A 21629-nucleotide genomic window follows, 5' to 3' on the forward strand; every position below is an offset into this window, starting at 1 on the left:
CTGCTGGTGCTGGCGGGAGAGTTGGCAGGGCTGGCAGGCTCCCTACCTGGCGCCGCGCCTCCCACCCCCAGCAGCAGCAGAGTTTGGGTGTGGGAGGGGAAGGAGGTTGGGTCATGGGGCACCATGAGGCGGGCTCTGAGCAGCACTACCTGGGGGGCTCCCTGGAAGCGGCAACATCCCCCTCACTCAGCTGTTAGGCGGAGGCATGGCCAGGCAGCTCTGCGCACTGCCTCTGCCTGCAGGCATCGCCCCTGTGGCTCCCATTGGCCGCGGTTCCCTTAATTAATACTGATTTAAACACCTTATGCATTTTGTACTCAGAAGTAGAAATATGTGTATATTTGAACTAGCTTTTAAGAAATCAGATGCTAAACACAGCATCTATTAACCCTGCCTTTTTTGTTTAGTTTAGAAATGTTGCTTATTCTAAATCTGGAATTTATATTTTCTTCTTTTTAGGTGGGAAAATCCCTTTTCGTTTCGGTGTAGGGAAATAGTATTTTAAATAGATAAGCATTTAATATAAATAATAATGGGTTTAGTGGCAGTCCTGACCTAATCAATTCTAAAATCCATTTTATGGGTGCAGAGAAGACTTGAAGAGAGGTACTGGAGCTGACTTTCTTTTAAAAATGTGCAGTGAGATCTTAAACCTATTTACATAATTTTCATAAATGTTTAGAGGAATTCTCTTTCCCAAACATTGTGTAACTTAGTCTGTCTACTTTTAAATAAGCACGTTTATAATCATGGTAGCACCTCAACTCCATGATGATTGATTAAATAGCGTCAGATCCCCCTCCTTTACTACAGTAAACCCCATGGAATTCAGGGCTAACAGCAAAACTAAGTTTAAAATTTAGCAGGATTGCTTAGCTACTTCTCTTCTCTCCTGTCTGCCATTTGTTGTTGTTGTTGTGATTGTGGTTAATTTCTGTTAACAGGTGGTAACTAATATCCAAGGCACAATATAAGCAAATGAGGGGGAACTGGACGAGGGCAAGAGGAGTTGAAGTTTTACAGCCTTTTCATGTCTAACATAAAATGTCTTTTTGATTTCTTAATTTTACAATTAGGCCTTTTTAAAAGTAAAGGGAATTGTGTATCCCTCAGACTGCAGCCACAGCTGAACCTGCAAAAGTTCCAACTCCTCTACTGGACGCTGCTGTTTCCATGGAAATGGATGTCAGAGCAGCAAAAATGGGGAGGGGGCGGGGAAAGGGGTTTTTTTTAATGACCATCTCCCAAAATGGTGATTTTTAAAGATCTTTTTCTCCAATATTTCTCCCTTTTCATAGGTGTTGTGGATTTAGGGAGGGTAATGTGACCTAACAAATCCTCACTGTATATTAGAGGCCTGCACAATTAAGCCTTTGTCAGCTAATTAGATTAATCTTTCTAATGCCTATTTAATTTATAGGCATACACACAGAATGCATAGTTGTGAAATTTCAGGTTATGCACACAGCAGGATATATCAAAATCAAAGCATATAAGAGTTTTCCTATACCATTAGAATGCAGAAATATATCATATGTATCGTATCGGTTTCCATATGTATTTGTAAAATATCACACCTTTTTCAGAATTTTTTTAAACAAATACTCTAAACAAAATGTGTGTGTGCCCTTCTTAGTGAGTTAGTATTTTTAAAGTGAATTTTGTGCTTGAAAGCGGAAGGCTTGTTTACCCACATATTGCTTACCGCACAGGCAACAGTAGTAGTACAGTTTTACTCCCAAAGCCCTGAAATAGTTTTTAAGGCTGATATGGAGAGACCCACTTCAAGAGGTGATAGGCTAGTAAAGTGTCTATGCTCACTGCCTCCCTAGCCTCTCTGCTGAGACTGCCAAGGGCCAACTGTGATTGATGATTTTTGTAATAGGAAATCCTGTCCATAAGAACTAGAATTGGACATTCACCTCACTTAACAAGGTCAATAAGCAGCTATCAGGCAAGCTCTGACTTCTACATTTTTAGCAGGTGAGGAAAGGCAAGATTATTTTTCTTGTTTTGGAAAGGACATTTTTAAAGTCTGGTTTGATTTCAAGATCATCATGAACAAATCGCTGTTGGAAGGTGGGTTTGTGATGTGATGATGCCTCTAATCACAGAACATTAACTTAGTTAATTTACATATTGCAATACTGTTGGTTAAAATATGGTACAAATTGTCTGAGCTTTTTCTCACATTTTAAAGAAAGGCCATATTTCACAGCTGTGGTGCCCAAACACTGAAATATAGCACTCAGACAGCACAGCATGAAATAAGAGTTTCACTCTTTGGCGATGGGAGATCTGCTTTTTCTTTTCTGTGTGGCAGTCCCAGTAGAATCTATTAACATGTACTACATAAATTGGCAGTGAAGTGCAGAAGAATTCCAGAGGCAGTTCTTATAACACAAGGTTAAAATTAGATACATGTGCAGTAGATGTGGCATTAAGATACTCTCTGATGTACAGCAGCCTTCTTTGTAGCTATGAGCTACCTGGACCAAATCCCATTAAAGACCGTTGAAAGATTCACATTGACTTCAGTGGAGGTTGGATCAGAGCCTGTATAAACAGATGACAAGTGAAGAAAATTACTGATTTGAAATACAGATTATATAATTCTCATAACCGTTTTGCTTCTATTCTTGCTAGTGCAACTGTGGAATTGTTATATGCAGGAGTTGCAGTGAAACAGGTGTGATCTTCTGCCAGATTTTTCATCTATGGAAATTCACATTTTTGGGTCACAACAAGAGTGGGTTAATCATTCAGGATTTTCTGCAATTTCACACCAAGTGTAAACAGGTTAAATCTGAGTCAGTCAGATCATTTTAGGGTTGCCAACTTTATACCTGCACAAAAACGAACACCCTTGCTTCGCCCCCTGTCCCGCCCCTCCTCTGAGGCCCCGCCCCCACTCACTCCATCCCCCTTCCCTCTGTCGCTCTCTCTCCCCACCCTTGCTCGCTCACTCATTTTCACCGGGCTGGCTCAGGGGGTTGGGGTATGGGTGGGGGTGTGGGCTCTGAGGTGGGGCTGGGGATGAGAGGTTTGGGGTACAGGAGGGTGCTCTGCACTGGGACTGAGGGGTTCAGAGGGTGGGAGGGGAATCAGGGCTGGGCCAGGGGGTTGGGGCATGGGGGGGGGTGAGGGCTCCAGCTTAGTGGACTCTGGGGTGGGGCTGGAGATGAGGGGTTTGGGATGCAGAAGGGTGCTCCGGGCTGGGACCGAGGGGTTTGGAGGGCTGAGGCAGGGAGTTTAGGGTGCGGGGGGGGTGCAGGCTCCAGGCAACACTTACCTCAGGCAGCTCCCGGAAGCAGCGGCATGTCCCCCCTCCAGCTCCTATGTGGCGGCGTGGCCAGGTGGCTCTGCGCGGTGTGCGCTGCTTTGTCTGCAGGCGCCGCCCCCACAGCTCCCATCGGCCAATGGGAGCTGCGGAGCTGGCACTTGGAGCACAGAGCACCTTGGCTGCCCCTATGTGTAGGAGCCAGAGGGGGACATGCCGCTGCTTCCAGGAGCTGCGCAGGTAGGGAACCTTGCCTTAGCCCCACTGTGCTGCTGACCAGACTTCTGCCGCCAGGGTCCCTTTTCAACCGGGTGTTCCAGTTGAAAACAGGACACCTGGCAACCCTAGATCACCTGTGCTGGCTAGAATTGGAGCACTAGGGCAGAATCTCTTGGGACAAGTAAATGTAAGGGTAGGCCAAAGACTTTGAGAAGCTGTTTTCCCATCATTATGCAAAATACCCATTATCTTAATGGTATTAACTTACATAAAGTGCCTACGTGTCTGAGACAAACATTGTCAGTAAATCTTTAAAATCTACAAATTTACATTTGGAAATGCCTCTTGTCCTGAGTGCGTCTAAAAGTTCTGATAGAACTTTTGGATCATTGATTTTTTTTATCACATATTAAATCATTTACATGGACCTGATGCCCAACGTGTTATATGATACACCATTTTGTTGAGTGAAATATGCAATTTGTTAAAGTATGATTCTACTCTGAAAAGTGACTACTATTTATTTATTTAAAAGCATTCTGGGATTTTGTATTCCAGGGAATGTCAGGTCAGAGTTACACAGTTTACAAGTAAGGTTTTTTCCCTTCACGTTGCAATGCTGTAAACTCATTGTGGAATATGAAATTAAGCCATGTTCTTTTTAGGTCACATATCACCAATTATAAAAATTCTGCAATCAGATTTTGGTTATTAATAATATTTTATATAGAAACAAAGATAGCATGATGCTGTGTAATACAGATAGAATTTGATTCCTTGCCCCACAGAGTTTACAATCTAAGTCCTCAATCCTTGCCAAAGATATATGCTGTGGAACTCTGCTTGTTTAAATTCAGATTTAAAATTAGTGTTTTAGGTCTTGAGACATTATTTGGGGTTCTCTGCTGCCCAGACTCCAAATGAGCAACCTCAAAAGCCCATATATGTTCTGACTCTGTGAGAATATAGCAGGTGTTCATGCAACACTGAGCTTCCCAATAATATAGTATCTAGTCAACTCCTTGCACCATCCTGCAATAGAAGAATCTGTTGCACCCATTGCATCTTTTAAAAAGCCCAGCTGATGTTTATAGATAAAATGTTAATTTTTCTCTTTGCAAAATAGTTTAATTGTGCTTGAATTTTCCAGTCCAAATACTTCAATGATCTTTCTTCCTATTTAAAAAAAAAAAGTTTGCTTATACAGCCTAGTCAAATAATAGAGCATTATCTATGTATAATGCAAAAGGAAAAATTTAGGCCCTGATCCAGCAAAGCATTTAGTTGTATACATAACTTTAAGCATATGATTACTCCAGTGAAGTCAATGGGAGTACCTTAGTGCTTAAAGTTCTGCACATTCTGAAGTGCTTTGAAATAAAAATCTGTTTCCTTATGAAGTCTATAATCTAGCAAACTCCCAAGAAGCTACTATTACAGAGTGAAAAGAACTTATAAAATTACAAAAAATATTCATAATGGTGATTCCTATGACATAAATTTAAACTAATCAATCTTCTTACTCTGTTTGACATCAAGAAAAATAAAGTTCTGACACAAACTTTATAGCTGTAACTTCAGAAGTCTAATCTTAGATTTTTCATGGTTGTACTTTTTGCTGTTTTCTTATTCTACAAAGTTAAATACATTCTATTTTTGAAGTTATGGTCATTTAAAGCAATCACCTACTTATACACAGTCCATTTGACTCAAGTTGAGAAAAAGATATTAACCGTAATTGGAATAATTGTATTGAAAATTATTTGTTTCTACATTTCAGATATCTGTAGTTTACGTTTACAATACTTTCTTTCTTTAAATAAGCAATGTCACTTAATGTAAGTTAAATAAAACATGTTGAACATAAAATAATCTAATATTTTGATCTGTTATATTGTACACAGAAACGTGTAATTTTACCTACTTATGCAAAATTTTAAAAGCTTAGCTCATAAATTTAATTCTTTTACTAGTCTTTGGTTGCACTTTGATAAATAAATAGATCATCTAAGATTCAGTAGGCCAATTGCAGCATAATAATAGCTATTCAGAGGCAATTAAACTGCTTTTTTCATGCCGGCATGTGAGCGCGCCCTTTCACAACCTTCAACTTGATTCGCGGTGATTCAAAATTAACTTAAAAGTCTTGTTTGCTGACAGCTTAAAGCTTAATTGACTGAAAGCCAAATAGAGTGTGTTCTGTATTCAGCACTAGGGCTATTGATAAAGCCATGTGTAAATTGCGCATGTTGAAAGACACCGATTGGGCCCCCTGTTCTCGTATTAGCCCACAACTTAGCATTGCTGCACAGTCAGAATTGCTTTGTCAAGCCTTTTATCACATCAGGTTAACTCTCTCTGGAGTTCCTCCAGCAGCTGCAGTCTAGTATTGAGCTTCTGCAATACAGTAGGGCCTGTTATAATTTTGATGCTGATTTGTGCTTTCCTTGTTGATGGCTTTCTTTTGCTTTTACTTCTAAATAAATAAATGTATTGGTATTGTCTAAAATGATACGTTTTTCTGCATTTTTCTGAGTAAGGATGTATATACTCGTTTCTCATAATTAATACGAATACACAGCTTTAAACCAGAAAGTGAAAAGCATATCCTATTGATTATACTGTTTGAAAGTGAAACCTAATTGGAGAGTCAATGCTTTGTAATCATAATAAAATATACATGCATGTTAAAGAATATTGCGTTAAAGAATCAAGAAATTGCTAAAAATGTACCTATTACTACTTGTGAATCTTAAAATATTTGTGCTGACATACTAGCCAATAATATTTAACTTTACATGTAAAGCTCTTCTTTGTTTTTTCTGAGTCAGTCAGTATTTCTCCATAAAATATTCCATGCTTTAATATAACAGGTTAAATAATACAGAAATGTATAGTCGCATGTAATAGTCACATGTTTATATTAATAAAAATATGTATGCATAATAGACCACAAAATTTGCTTGGGTATTTACATTACATGTTTGCACACGGAAAATAAATTCCAGGCCCTTCCCTCTATTTGTTACATACCCAGTTTACTCCCACTGATATCACTGGGAATTTTGGTGTTCAAGGAATATAGAATCAGCTTTAAGAAAAGGCTGAGAATCTATCACTAAATATAACTGCTGTTTATTACTTTTGAGAAACTAGGTGGGTTGAACTATAGCTACATATACAACTCTGAATGTCCCTTTCTTTTATTAATTTGCCAATCTATACTGTTAAATGATTCTAAATATATTTCTGCCTTGCTTCCCCGTGGTTGTATTCACCTTTCCCTTTTTATGTCACAACTTTGGCACCCAATTTTTACTTTATAATTTTACCTTTTAAGTTTTCATTTGCGTAGAGGTAAAAATTTTCTTAAAATTAATTTACAGATACTGTGATGAGACCCCCCCCTAAAAATAAATACATCCTATTATTTGTGTGTAGTAATGGTTGGATCATTTCACTGTCAAAATGATTTAATTAAGCATTTTAAGTTACTTAATGGAAATATAGTCAAACAAGCCATGGAGAAATGTATTTTAATCATACTAAAACTGGGATTTAAAAAAAAATAAAATATTTTAAAAAACATTTTTATGAAGCTGGATGTGTCAAAATTATATGATGTTTGCAGTGTTGTTGTAGCTGTGTTGGTCCCAGGATAGTAGAGAGACACCCACCTTGTCTCTAAAATTGTATAATGACATTTGAAAGTATTCATTCTGCTGTTAACTTTTAACAATTTTGCTTACAGGAAAAATGAATTTTAGTTTCTAAAAAACATAGAACTTAGAGTCTGATATTGCTGTATCTCTTATTGATTTCCTGGCAGATCATGGCTATCTAATTTTACCTGCCTTCTCATTGATTTCTAGTAAGAACCTGATCTATTCATAAAGAATCAGGATAGGTTGCAACTCATTTTCAAAATCACTATAATTTAAAATAGTTTTACTCTTACATTCCTTTTCAAGAAAGTAGTAATCATGTTTCAGTAAAACCACCATAAATCTGAATTTTACATTTGGATGTTTTACCTGTGTCCAGAGAGATTTAATATTCAAGAATGAATTGCTTTTATTGATCAGGTGATGAAGTTGGGGTTTTTTTTGTTTTGTTTTGGTTTTGGTTTTTTTAAATTATTTTTAACAACAATTAATCTAACATATCTTTAAAAGCGTTTGGGAAAACATTTTTATTTTTTATTGTCTAGCTATTAACTACATGCAAACTAACCACTCTCTTTTCAGACACAAAACTTGCTGACAAGTGACCTTTAACTATTATTTTGTAATATTTCGTTTCCTTGTTAAAGTTGTAGGTATTGGTATTTCTAGCTGTGTTTTTAATGTAACCAGAACTGATGCATTGACAAGAAAAAAATATTATGAAATTCTAGTATCAATGTAGTATACCTCATGATTCATTTTTCAATATTCATATCAATTTAAATACTGTCACATTGTAAGAATATAATTTTATTAATCTACTAATTCAAAAAGAAAACAGGAGAAGATATTCTAGGTTTGGTTACTCAGATATTTAACTCTGCCATTTGTTGTTTAATGTATGTTTAAATATACTATTAACTCTAAGACGCAAGATATTGTTTAATTATTGTTATTTGTTAATCTTATAACTTATGGAAAATTCATTTATATCTATATAGGTAGATATTTTTATTTTCTATAGTATATTGCCATTCACTAGACTGTTATTCTGTACTGTAGCATTCTTTTTATGACTGAATATTTCACTCTATTGAATTTGAAGGAGCATAAAATGGATGAAGATGATTCTCTTTCTCACAGAGCGTAGACCAGTGAAAACTTGTCCTAGACAAAATGGATTCTTTACAGTTTACATTGGGAAAGTAGGCCAGATTTCTTTTTCACTTTAATAGAAACAAAATAGAATTTCCTTTTATTTACAGTAGAGCCTCATACTCAGAATATCCCAGTTCTGTGAGACATATATTTTATGTATGTTATTCTATTTCTAATATTATTTTTATTGTTATGCAATTCTATGAGGGTTAAGATTTTATGTTTGTTACTTGTACATTTATGCAGATGATATTGATGAAATAAGCTATAGATTTCTAACATATACCGAGAAATCTATGGAATTTTAAATGCTGCATACAGATGCACGATTTTATCTAGTAACTGAAATTACAAGATCATCATACAGTAAATATTTGTATAATTTATGAATCTTTATAATTTATAAATGTATGGTAAAATAAACAAATGGCAGCATAATAAATACAATGCACAGGCACACTTAAAATTAATTCTCAACTCATTAAATAAATATTACATTATACGGCTTTTAACAGAATTATATTAAACTAATGTAATGATCACTTAGTCAAACTTACCAATGAGAGAGAGAGACACATTGCAAGGCATAATAATTAATTTGTGGTCTTGGATTTTAAAAATGAATAGGGAATTTCCAACACACATACTTTCCAAATAAATTGTTGGTGAGCAAAGAAAGGGTTAATTTAACTGGAAAGAAAACAATCAACTGTATATTTGTACATACCAAAAAGGAAACATTACTGCTTAACATGCTATTCTGAATTAAATAAATATTTAATTTTTGATCCTTGTTTGCTGTATCTTGTTAGGGATAGCCAGTGCCCGACAGTAACACCCTCAGTATTTTGCAATTAAAGGTGAAATTAGTTTGTTGTGATTAGTATAGTGCATCCTCATTATAATTCAACAATTAAAGTCCAAGTTCGTGTTACCTGTAACAAAACAGGCAACAGAGTGAATCTCAATAGAAATCCATGGATAGATTAGTACAGTTATTAAAATCTCATCTGTCACTGGTCTAAATCTGAAGATTGAGGCAAACTGAGGTTAGGAAATGTTGAGAATCACTGACAATGTGCAATAAGATATGAAACAGTTTCAGTAAACCGTAAATATATGAGTAAATATAAGATTACAAATAGTATTCTATTTTGACAAGACAATATACAAATCATTTAATCTTCATGGATACCTGGAAGCTATGAATATATTGTGCATTCAGTGAAACCATGCTATTCCAAGGTATGTTGTAACAAGGCCATAAGTTGTTAAAGAGAATGGTATAAACATCACTAAGTGCTAGTGAGTACTTGGTAGTCTATAGTAATACTTTAGTGAATGCTGAACAAGTTTAGATGTTAAGCTTTTTAGGAAGAATGAATGATGGCTAATGATTATTTAATGACAGATCCCTGGACTGAAAGGCACTTAGGACTCAAAGTGTACTGCAAAGCCTATTTCTCAAAGCTTCAGACAGGTTTATTTGGTCTCACCTTGAATAAAACACTGTTGTATTGGTTTCATTGGTGTGGATTTAAACACATTATCGGCTTAAAATAGCAGCAGCTATGCTGCAGAAAATCAGTGTCTTAATCCTTATGGTTGCTGTTAGCTACTCTTAAATGTTTTGGTTACAGACTTATGAAATTGCTAACAGATGTAAACTTGAATATTTCAATATTAACTCATGAATAAAGACATTGAATTTTGCAATCACCTATTTCAAGGAGTCTGTAATGAATAAGATGAAATGAACTCACTAGAATCATAAGGATTTACAGATGGGTTCTAATCCCATACTAAAATTTCCGATCATACTTTGTATTCGTGGATGTCTATGCTGTTAGAGACAAAGCCCTTCAAATTAGAACTTTAAACTAAGGTACCTTCTGCTCATTTCTGGGGCTTTCTTGGTGGATGTAAATGATTGCATGATTGTTTTTGGAAAGAATACACTCTAGTATTCTGGTCAGTATTTCATTTTACCATAAGAGGTTTTAACATTCTGTGCTATGTTTGAGATGCTTCATTATGTAGTCACTATATAACTGGTGTCCAAATCATGGGCACCTCAAAAAGGCAAGTCATGCTGTTTAAAAAAATTCTGTAGTAAATGTTACAAAAATATTCTGTGTATTATTAATATAAATGGCTATTCTTGTTAACCCATAGAATGTTTCCTGCAAAAGAAAGATATTGCAATTTTCTGTACGTTTTAAATGTTTAAATATAAAAGAACTGTACATGATTTGAAATGAAAATTAAATCGAAAAAATCTTGACTTTTACAATATTATAGTATATTTGTAATATATTATAATATTGCCACTCCATTACTCTTCCTTTTGGGGAAAAATATGCCACTGCCCTGATCTCATAACTAATGTTTCATAAACTGAATTTTTAAATGGTGTTTTGGGTGCTCTCAAGCTATCTAAATATGCAAATCTCCTTTCTAGAAATTGTACACTTTACCAACTGCAGAAAAGTTTGGTAAAATCTGCAGTAAGATATTTTTCTTTAAAAACCTGAAATTTTGCTTTTTTTCTTATTTCTACGTGGCCCAGTGTGTAATATTTTAGTAGCCCCATCTATATATAAAACAAAGAGAATCATTAAAAACACTAATTAGATTTTTAAATTGAAGTGCTTGTACTTCTGCTGGGCAAGTTTTATATGAAACGCACAAAATTCTAGAAGGTGTGCCACAGGAGTCCAACACATTATAAATGACTACATGGTAAACTACTCTTTCACTCTTACTACCTACTGACCTTAATTATTATCTCAATTATATGAATAATTAAAAGACTGTTTAATAGCCAGACTGGTAGCCTTGTAGTTAATGCATTAAACTACTGCATGAGACCCATGTTTAATTCACAGGCTTGATCCCCAGGCCAGCCTAATATGGGGGGGGGCTATGGAAGTATCAGATTAAGGTGTTTCTGAGGCGGGAGCACCTCATATTGGCCCCAGTTTTACAAGGACTGGCATTGATTTTCTCTAGTGAGAATCCAATCCAGTCTCTTAATGTTGGGGAAAGAAAGAATAAAGAAGTCCATTGATTGGCAGTAGAGGAGGAGAGTTCTCCATTGAGGTTCAAGGAAAAAAATAGTAGTTTACCCATTTAAACCTTTAACCTTTTATCATGCAGCATAAGCTTTTGAATGTGCTGTCAGGACATGACAGATAGGTGCACCCACATAAGACGTATGTTTACTACAGGTAGCCATTAAATGTTTAACAGTGCTAGTATATATTAACATTGTTGGGCTTCAGAGTTAACAGTCACTGAGAAGTTCCTCCCTCTTTTGTTGTTTGTTGTCAGGCTTCTAGATTCAAGATAGCACTGTATTGGTTTGCATTCTAAACGTTATGGTGACAATCAAGCTACAAACTAATTTAAAACAAAATTAGAAATCAAAAAAGTAATCATCATAATAAGTTGTATAGAAAACCAGTTCTGGGGACATCTCTGTGGATGCACTAATGGTCTCATTCTTCTCTCACTTGCACTGGTGTAAATATTAGTAAATCCATGGAAGTCCACATAATTACCCAAAGGTAAAATAGTTGTAGGTAAGAGGAAATTCCTAACTCATCAGTATATGTTGGAATTTCCATCTCCATAGAGGTTTTTGCCCTATTTAACAGGTATTTGTTGTGTGCTCAGCCAAATAGAAAGCTGAAAGAAGAGAGGAATTGGTTGTAAGGCGCAAACTATACATATTTGTTTCTTCCCCCACCCCCTTCCTCTATGCCCTCTCTCCCCAAAAGTTGGATGCATAAGTTAAAGTTGCATAAAGGCAGCTTAACTTTCATATCCAGCACTTACTCAGCAGATCAACACACTGGGTTTCACGGACCTTGGCAGTGTTACAAGGATGATATTTTCACATGACTGAATGTTTTTACTATTTTTCCAGCGTTCAGTATTTGAGGTTTCTTGTTGAGAGATTTTTGTTTAGCATTAAGCATGTACATCTTCTGTTTGCATCTATTCTTTCTTTTTAAAAACCTTGCTCTGTTCTCTAATGACACTGCAAGTAGTATATAAATGTGGTAAGGGAATTTTGAGAACTTGTTCCCTACATGTTTTGGGGGATAAAAGTTGTAAGTGGGAAAAAGTCACTGAATATCCTTGCCCCATTTCCTTAGAATGACCTTTTGCAAAATATGTGAAGTGACACTTTTCAAGCATTTAAAGAGCCAGAATCTGAATTAATATGCATAGAACCTCATTTATCAATTGTAGCAGTTCTTTGGTGTCAGAATTCCGTCTCGCGGTGAAGCTGTACTGTAAATTAATACGGCTTTTTGTTAAAGCTATGCCATACTTTACATTCACATTGCACCACGTTATTAGTTATAATTCCACCAAAAGGTTGGTGTACAACAAGAAAGATTCATTGAAATGGGAGGCTTAAACAGATTTTATGGGACCAAATTTATCCCTGGTGAAACTCCATTGAGGCTCTACAACTAAGATCAATAGACAATTGTAATATAAATGTAAAGGACTTTAAAAAGTAGAAGTTTATCTCCATAATTAGGATAGTGGTGGTGTAGAATCCATAACAACTCTTAGGAGAAAGTGACACCTAAGAAAACGTGACAACGTATTTATTCTGACATCCATATGTAAGTGACCCATATTACTTAGGACTTACGTAAGTATTGAGAGAATGATGTAAAATCTTGTGACAACGATGGTGTTGATTCTTTTAAAGTTTGAGCTAGGTTGGATTTCTAATTAGGCAATCTGGACATGATTCGTTTAGAAAAGAAATACACAGGATATTCAGGCCCAGCATTAGAAAACTTGATCTGGTTAATAGGGCAGCTCACCTTTATTATATAAAATTACTAAACATGGGCAGGACATTTATAGTCCAGCAGGGGTCATGATACACATCTATAATCTTCTCCAGTTCAAAAATAAACAACACTCCAAAATATCACAGGGTGGGTTTGTGGAGGAATTTTGTCTGTTCCGTCAGTGGAAGAAAACTGCCTACATAATGAATAGCTAAATTTTCAGGCCCTCCAAATATTTGTACATAGTAGCAAGGGCTACTTTATTCATTTCATCAATGAAAGAAGGAACCATAACCCTCTGGAGGGTAAATCAAGTGAATTATATTGTCTCTCTTCCCACTTGTGGCAAATATTCTGCTACCTCCCATTCTGAGTATTGTTTTATACTATTATTTTTCAGTTCTGGTTTATTTGAGACATTATTAACTCTTGATAAGGTTTGAGAAGCATTGAAATATTGTAGACATTATTATTTTCTTCTATTGTGTATTGTCTTAGGAGCTAACTATCTGGGAAATGTTGTAAGTTGGCATTTGGCTTTCTGTTAAATGTTCTGATCAATTTAAAGTGCTAGTTGTGTGCATATGATTTGCTAAATTTTTAAATGCAGTTAACTTTAATTTATTTGCAATATAAATAGGACAATAAAGGTTATCTGCAGTGAGTTACACTTTTAAGAGCTTGTTACGAATGTATTGGGTTAATGTATATGTTGTGAGAAAATTGTTTTGCTTTGTCTGAGGAAGAATTATTTAAATTACCCAGCTTTAATTTTTGTGTAAATGTTTTGTGTAGGGGCTTGAAAATAACCTTTTTGTATGTTCAGATTTTCCAGTTGTTGTCAACGTTAAACTGCAATTATAGAATTTATTTTATCTCACATTAATGTAAACAAATCCCATATCTTCATTGTAGTTATTAGATATTCGGTTTATAAAACTTCCTATCTTTTGAAAACTGTCTCCAAAATTTCAAATCCACAAAATGTGTCATTGGTTGTTGCTATTAATCTCTGCTTTTGCCACATTGTGCTGTATATGCTTTTCTTAACAGAAAAGAGGGTAAAAGATGGGGAGAGCATGATAATGGCAAACAAAGAGGATATTTTTATTTGTTTTGAGTGAAATACTCTTGAATGAAACATACGTGCCCTGAGAATATTCTCACTGAAAGTTGTTCTCTATGGGCAGTGCTTTCCAAATCTAAATTACCGCGTTCAGTGTTTAATGGTAGGTGCTATAGAAGTTGCTGAGATAGATACAGGAATTGAAAGTAGCGTTTGTTTTTTGGGTAAGGTGCTGGATTGAGATTTGGGTTCTAGGCATGGTTCTCCCCTTACTACTATGATCTTGGGCAAGTCACTTAATCATGCTGTGCCTCAAATCTCCATCTGCAATGAATTTGCGTGTCATCGTTGCGCAGGGACCATTATAATCTTCTCTGTATCATTCCAATTCTAGTATATGTGCTGCCAAAGCATGAGTAATATAGTTCTTTTCTCCCACCCTTTGTCTTTCCTGTCTATTTAAACGTTGATCATGTAATGGGTTCTCCACTGGCAGACCCCCTGCACCCACACAGTGCCCCATTTGTTTAATTAATTTGCTGTGTTGACCAAACTCGTTAAAACTGTTTATTTCTTGTTTTGTTTGATAGAAAGTATTGTATATATGCATTATACATAATCACGCTTGAAATGTCTCTCAAAAATGACAAGGTATGCCGTGGAAAGCAGAGGCTGAAAGCTTGATGTTTGTTAGTTTTCTCCATTGAGGAATATTATGATATAGATGTTTATGGATAATGATTACATCTTATTGATTACATTCACATGTGTAGCATTCTACATAAATGGCTAAAATATGCAAGTTTATAGTCCTCCGTATCTTTATATAACAGCTTTGTATAGACTCTTAGCACTTGATGGGGGCACAGCTGGAAAACATCCTGGATGGACTCAAACCAAAAGAGGCATCCACTCTGTGATCAGAATCCACTACATTAGCAACATATGTTCTTATGGTTTATCCTTACATTGTCCTGGCATCTACTTCTCTAAGATTTTAATACCTAATACAATAACAGAGTACCATCAATATGTTCCTAATAGCAGATATAAAGTATCTGGTAGTAGTCCATCTCTCATAAAACTGCCTTTAGCCTTAATTCAAATTAATTGATTCCTATTCCAGTTAAACCTGAAGAACTTAATATGTCTTTTAATCCTTTTATTGTAAGCTAAGATAAAATTAATTTTACCCTAGAACTCTGCAAAGCCAATTAACATGATCTTTAGAGTTATTTAGTAAAGTGCTTCAAACTGTTAAATTTATCCTGACCTCGTGGTTGCACTCTGACTGCTTTTTAAATGAAGTAATCAATATCTCACAACCCTTTAAACAGTTTAAACTTCTCAAATATTTTACTCATATTTTTATTTAAACAGTTCAGAAAAATATTTACTCATATTAAGGTATCTGTAGAGACCATGGTTAACTACTGGCTTTGTTTTAGTATTAAAGAGATTTTATGCTTTGAAATATATTTTAATGTGTGTGTTCATTTTGCTAAATCTGAGCAAATGAAGAAATCTGTCACTTCTATTTGTGTGTAATACAGAAAGTGTGTTATCTATATGGTTTAAAATGTAGAACATTTTCTCCTTTCACCGGTGTAGCTTCTTTTTTCCACATAAAGCTATTTGAGGTTATTAATTTTCTTACTGTGATAGGGTGATCAACCGTCCTGTCAAGAAAATGGATCTCTGTGTCACCCTTTAGCATGATTAAATGGAGGCACGTCGCTGTGAGAAAATACCAAATTTTCATGAGACAAATGCAACTGTAGAAAGGACTATTTTTATAGACATTTCATTTTAAAATCTCCCATTTGGCTGTCAGTTTATTTGTAGGCAATCATTACAATTAATTGTGTGTTCCTACTAATAATTCAAAGAAAGTAAGGGCAAAAACAAGTGCTCACTCAGAGATTTTTTTTCCCTTTGAAGGAGGAAAAAAATACAGTGATGAGAGAGAAGGAGCAATTTATGTTGGTACAATGAGTTGCTAATGAGACTGTCAGAACTACATTACCTTCACCCTGTTTTGGTCACAGCATTTACTGCTTTGTTAACAAAGAGTCAGATTCTTACAATCTAGAGACTCTTGAGAAGTACAGTTGTAAGAATTGCTGAGATTTAAACTCCTATATGCTTAATATACAGACCATGAGTGGTAGTGTCAGCCAGTGAATTTTCATCTATAAATTGTGAGATAAATGCATAATAGCCTACTTTTTAGAATATAATTAAAATATCTGGCAATAGGGCGATTGATAGTTTAACTTTAACTTCAGAATTCTGGCATTATGGGACACGCACCTGTTAATGGGTTACTTGTTAGTTTAGGGGTGAAATTTGACAGATTTATTGGACGTGGCTTATGATTTTAAGGATATTGTTTTAAAATACATCCTTTACGATACAATAAAGGGTTAATTCAATATTATTGTAATCAAACAGAAGGAAGAACAACAAGGTGGGGGCAGGAATTCACCAAGTGCCTCTGTTGTTTAATTTCCTACTGGAAGCAGCACATGTGTTTTTTCTTTCTTTCTTTTCTTTTCTTTAAGCAGTGGCCATTGCAGAGGCTGAGCGGCTGGGGTCAATGCCTTGCCTATTGATCAGTATCCCTGCAGTCCCCTGCTCCAGCATCTGCTTCATTGGCTTCTTTCAGTGCCTGCTTCAGTACATTAGAATAGAAATCCATAACCAGAGCTGTGCTCATCCAAGCAGGGGAAGAAACTAAATTAAATGGTATAAAACAATCTTGGATCAGGAGTTTGTGCCAATTCATCTTGATCTAAGATGTCACACCGGGCTCTCTGTCTGAGCACCTGGGCTAGAGGCGGCCATAGTGAAAATAGATGGAGCCGCGATCATTCATTTGTCAGCTAAGGAGCTCGGCAGCGGTTAGCAATTCCCTTCTGCAGAGGTCAGCTGACAGAACAATCAGTGCAACTGCAGAATAGAGCTTTCCTTTGAACTATTGTTATGGAGCATGCTTCTTGCTGGGGCTGGGGGAGGGGAGCATGGTTTGCTTCATGTTCCAAGTATGCTATATAAAACACATAAAAGGATAATATATTTATATATCGAAATCTCAGGTACCATTTGTGTGTTGTCTATCTTAATTATGTATATGTGAAATAAGTTATAAAAAATTAAAATGTTTAAGTATCACTTTGTTTATAGTCGATTTTCATCCTTCTTTCTGGGAAGGCAGTGACTATTGATTTTTTTTCCCCCTTAGCATTGTTAAGGTTTTAGAGTCTTACCCACCCCACCCCTTTGGTTGGCATATCACCATCATAGCCACAGCATCACCTGAATTGGGACTATATTCTAATAGGGATGCTTATACTTGTTTTATTTTTTAAGTAATATTTACTTTTCTATCAGTACAGTAGTATGAAATTCACTAGAAAAGCTAGACATATAGTAGACCCTCACTAATTCACACTTCATTATTCAAACCCAGTATTTTCTCACAGTATACCAGGTAGTCTCTTCCAACTTCTCAACAAAGATTTAATCGCAGAGTGCTGTGGGAGCTAAGACTTCATTACTTTTGCAAGATATATGCCAGTGAAATTGGTGGTGTAGTATGAGTTATTATTATAAGTGTATCTGAACTGTAGTTGTCAAAATATATGAAGAAGGTACATTTTATGATGAAATATCTTTGGGGGGATGTTGATTGTGGTTGTGCGGGTACTCACTAAATCACCAAATTTGGTAATCTGCAGTACTTGAGGGAAATAAAAAGGTTGTGTGTGATATATTGGATTATTAATAACTATATTTGAAACTTTGCAATGAGATTTTTCCCCTCGTTTTAGCAAGCACATTAGTTAGTATACTGTAATTAGCATCATGAGATCGAAAATAATTTGCACAATGCCATGTACTGTTGCGGTGGGTTAAAAGTAATCATCAAAAAAGAAGAGGATGGTCACTTAAATAACAGGCAGCTTTTTATAACATGAAAAATATATGTATTTTAAAAAGTCTATTTCCTAGACTATTTCTGTGAAGATAACCTGTTTGTCTTAAATCAGATTAATACTGATGTAAATAAGAATCAAGATCACAATTCACCTTCCAGAAAATACTGATTTAATAGCTGCAGAATCCTAGAAGTCTTTCACTCTTTTTCAATGAACAAATTTGGAGGAACTATGAAATTAAAACAGCTTTTCCTATAAGAACATGCTACTTTTCTGTAGGTGGCACTGAAGACTGAGGAAGGGGAAAGTCGTACTTAAATTTTTAGCCTGGACTGGGGACTCTGAGAGACAAAATGGAACCAGGACCAATCATCTAAAAATTGTCTGGCTCCACATTTTCCTGTAGGGGGAAGTAAGCATAGCAAACAAGTGCCTTGAGATTGAAAAGAGACCAGTTTTGTCCTCCCATTTGACCTTTGATATGTATTTGATGTTTTCTGACAACTCTCAATAACATTTTCCCAGCAGTATATATTCAAGTAGCTGAAAAGTAGTTTTGTTATAAATATGAAAAATTCTCATAAATGTGTAAAATTTGATTGGGATGGCCTTCCACTTCTAATATTGCTGACCAGTCATCCTAATGCCCTTTATTTTACATTGCAGGTTGTCTGTCTGGTCTCCCACAAATGAAAAAAATATCTACATCTTATGAAGAGAGACGGAAGCAAGCCACTGCTATTGTCTTGCTAGGAGTGATTGGAGCAGAATTTGGAGCTGAAATTGAACCTCCAAAACTGTTGACGAGGCCACGCAGTTCCAGTCAAATTCCTGAGGGATTTGGTTTAACTAGTGGTGGATCAAACTATTCCTTGGCAAGACATACTTGTAAGTATTCAATGTTGTGTCCTCCATTGCTCTTTTAACCACATCATAACTATTCAGTGGGTTTTATTTCAATACTCCTTGTTCACTAATAATCTCATTTTCATAGAGTAAGGAAAAGGAACCAACTTTGAGCAGTTAGCTTCATATTAGTATGTTGACTATCAGGAAATTATTTCTGAAATATGTAGCTGAGCAATATATGAAGTTTATGAATAGATGGTGGGATTTTCAAAAGCACCTGAGGGAGTTAAGTTCCTCTCCCATTAAAGTCAATTGAATTCTTTCAAGGTTGGACTTGTAATGGGAATTGGTTGCCTTACGTGCTTTTGAAAATTCCACCGATCTAGATAGTGTAGATTTACAAGCACCCAAGAGTGCATGTGTGCATACCACTGCTTCTGCTTTCCTCTCAAAAATACCTATATGGCCTAATGGGAAAAGTACTAGATTAGGAACCAGGAGACCATGAGTTCTGGTCCCATAGCTTCCACTGAATGGCCTTAATTCTCAGTACTTCACAACTCTTTCTGAGTAAGGGCTGGCAAGTATAATTTACTTCCTTCCCTGATACTTTATGAACAAGGATCAGTTAAGTCACCCAGGATCCTATCTGGCAGAGCTGAAATAGAATTTAAGTCTCTGATATGATAGAACAAAGAGTTTGACAAGGTTACTGAAAATGTGATGGCTTCTAAGGTCCAATAAGATCTGTGCTGTTACAGCATATTGAACCTTCATAGTTGGGTTCAGAACAGGACATGGCCCTGCTGGTGCTGATGGACCTATCCTGACTGTGAACAGGAAACAAGCTTCCATGTTTATATTGCTGTCTTCAGCAGTCAGTGCCAGTGAATGATCCTTTGATGCTAACATTCATGAGAACCTAATAGGAGCAAATGTACATTGGGTGCATTCACTTATCTTGGACAGGTTTTGAGGGCTGTGGTACCTCTGACAGAAACCTTATCATGTGAAGTCCAGAACAGCTTAATATTCTCACTCCTCTTCTACATCTTCATTGGACTACTCATATAGATCATGAGGCACCATGGTACCACCAGCATGTGGATAATAAGAATAATTTATAGTAATTATAATTAATAGAGCATGAAAATATATCTCTTCACTGCACAAGTGCAACATCTACACGATGATGACCCAATACCTGGAAAAAATAAGCAAATGAATTAAAAGCATTCTAGTGCTCTGACTCAAACGCAGTCCAAGAGAGAGATAAGTGGTGATTGTAGGGAAAGGTGAAAACATTATACCGAGCTTGCCAATGCTCTCACCTACCATTGGTTCAGGATGTCAAAGTACAGTCAATCAAAGTGGCACGCAGCCTCAAACTCGTGCTAGATTCTTCATTGCTTCTGGATGTATGGTACAATTACAGTGGTGAGTAATGCTTTTTTTGGTGTTTAGCGATCTAGGAAATTGTCCTCACAGTGGGATTCTAGTTGCAATGATCCATGCATTTGTGACCTTTAGGCTGCACTTCTGCAATGCTTTGCACCTAAAAATGAAAATGCTGACCCTGGACAAGCTCCAGTCAGTTCATAATGCAGTGTCCTGCCTACTTAAGAGCAGAGGTCACCAAGGCTTTGTCTACTGTAGCATGTCTGAAGATATGCTGTTTTCTCTTCATTTCTTACCCTCCTAGTTGTTCTACTTTACAGGGTAAAGTATCAGGTGCATACATGTGGTTAAACAGAGAAATTCTGTTTAAAAAAAAAAATGCTTTTTTTCCTCCTCTAAAACTTACTTCTAATTTCTGCGTAGGTAGTTTTGCATCAAGGTTGTTTTCAAGGATGATGTATAAATGAGTCACTTTGTTGAGTACTGTGAATTCTCCTAAGATCCAGAAAAATTATCTTATTTTAGTATCCAAAAGCCCGTTGTTGTAGGTGCTCTACAAGTTAAAGGTACACAAGGAAAAGCCACCTGGCTCCTGAAAAGGAAGGGGAATGCCTGTTGAGAGAACACATGCACTCAGCAACGTATAGTTAGTTAGTACCCATTACACCTCTGGTGTTTAGGGCAACAACGAAGCTCCTTCACTCCTGTCTGTTTTTGGCAAATCTTTCAATGGTTCCCCAGCTGTGGTTTTTCAGCTCAGCTTCCACTGCTCTTCACCATGTTGTTTTCGGGCAGCCTCGTTTTCACTTGCCTTCCGGTGTCCATCTTAGTGCTATTCTGGTGATGGAATCAGTTTCCATCTGAAGCACATGGTCAATCCATCTCCAATGCCTCCGGTAACAATGGTGCTCATATCTTCTTGGCTGCACTGTATGAATAGGTCTTGGTTTCAGATTGTTCTGGGCCAAAAGATACGGAGGATTTTTCTGAGACAGGTTGTATGAAATGAAGACGGTTTGGACATATCATGTTTTTTCGTTCCCCAGCATTCTGTGCTATAAAGTAGTGTTGAGAGTACGCAGCTCTAAATCTTAAGTTTGGTTTTGGGGTTGTATTTTGATGATTTCCAGACTGTATTTAAGCTCCTGAAGGTGTTCTGGGCTTTATTGATTCTATTCTGGATATACTGGTTTCTTCCACCATCCTGGCTGATGGTGCTGTCCAAGTATG

The 21629-nt window shown here is 36.2% G+C and overlaps 1 protein-coding gene and 1 non-coding gene across 2 annotated transcripts in view; one reads left to right on the plus strand and one right to left on the minus strand.

The window, feature by feature from the left end:
- Positions 1-21629, plus strand: part of WDR7 (WD repeat domain 7) — a 437463-nt gene that overhangs the window by 282747 nt on the left and 133087 nt on the right. Inside the window, exon 21 of the mRNA XM_029910906.1 lies at positions 18819-19040. Coding sequence (XP_029766766.1) covers positions 18819-19040 — 222 coding nt within the window. The remainder of the gene's footprint in view (positions 1-18818; positions 19041-21629) is intronic.
- LOC112105982 lies at positions 14524-14625 on the minus strand. Its single transcript, XR_002908064.1, has one exon. It is a non-coding gene; the product is annotated as a U6 spliceosomal RNA (small nuclear RNA).

This window comes from Terrapene carolina, unplaced genomic scaffold (assembly GCF_002925995.2).
Source record: "Terrapene carolina triunguis isolate 2854851 unplaced genomic scaffold, T_m_triunguis-2.0 Scaffold69, whole genome shotgun sequence".
Classification (NCBI taxonomy): domain Eukaryota; kingdom Metazoa; phylum Chordata; order Testudines; family Emydidae; genus Terrapene; species Terrapene triunguis.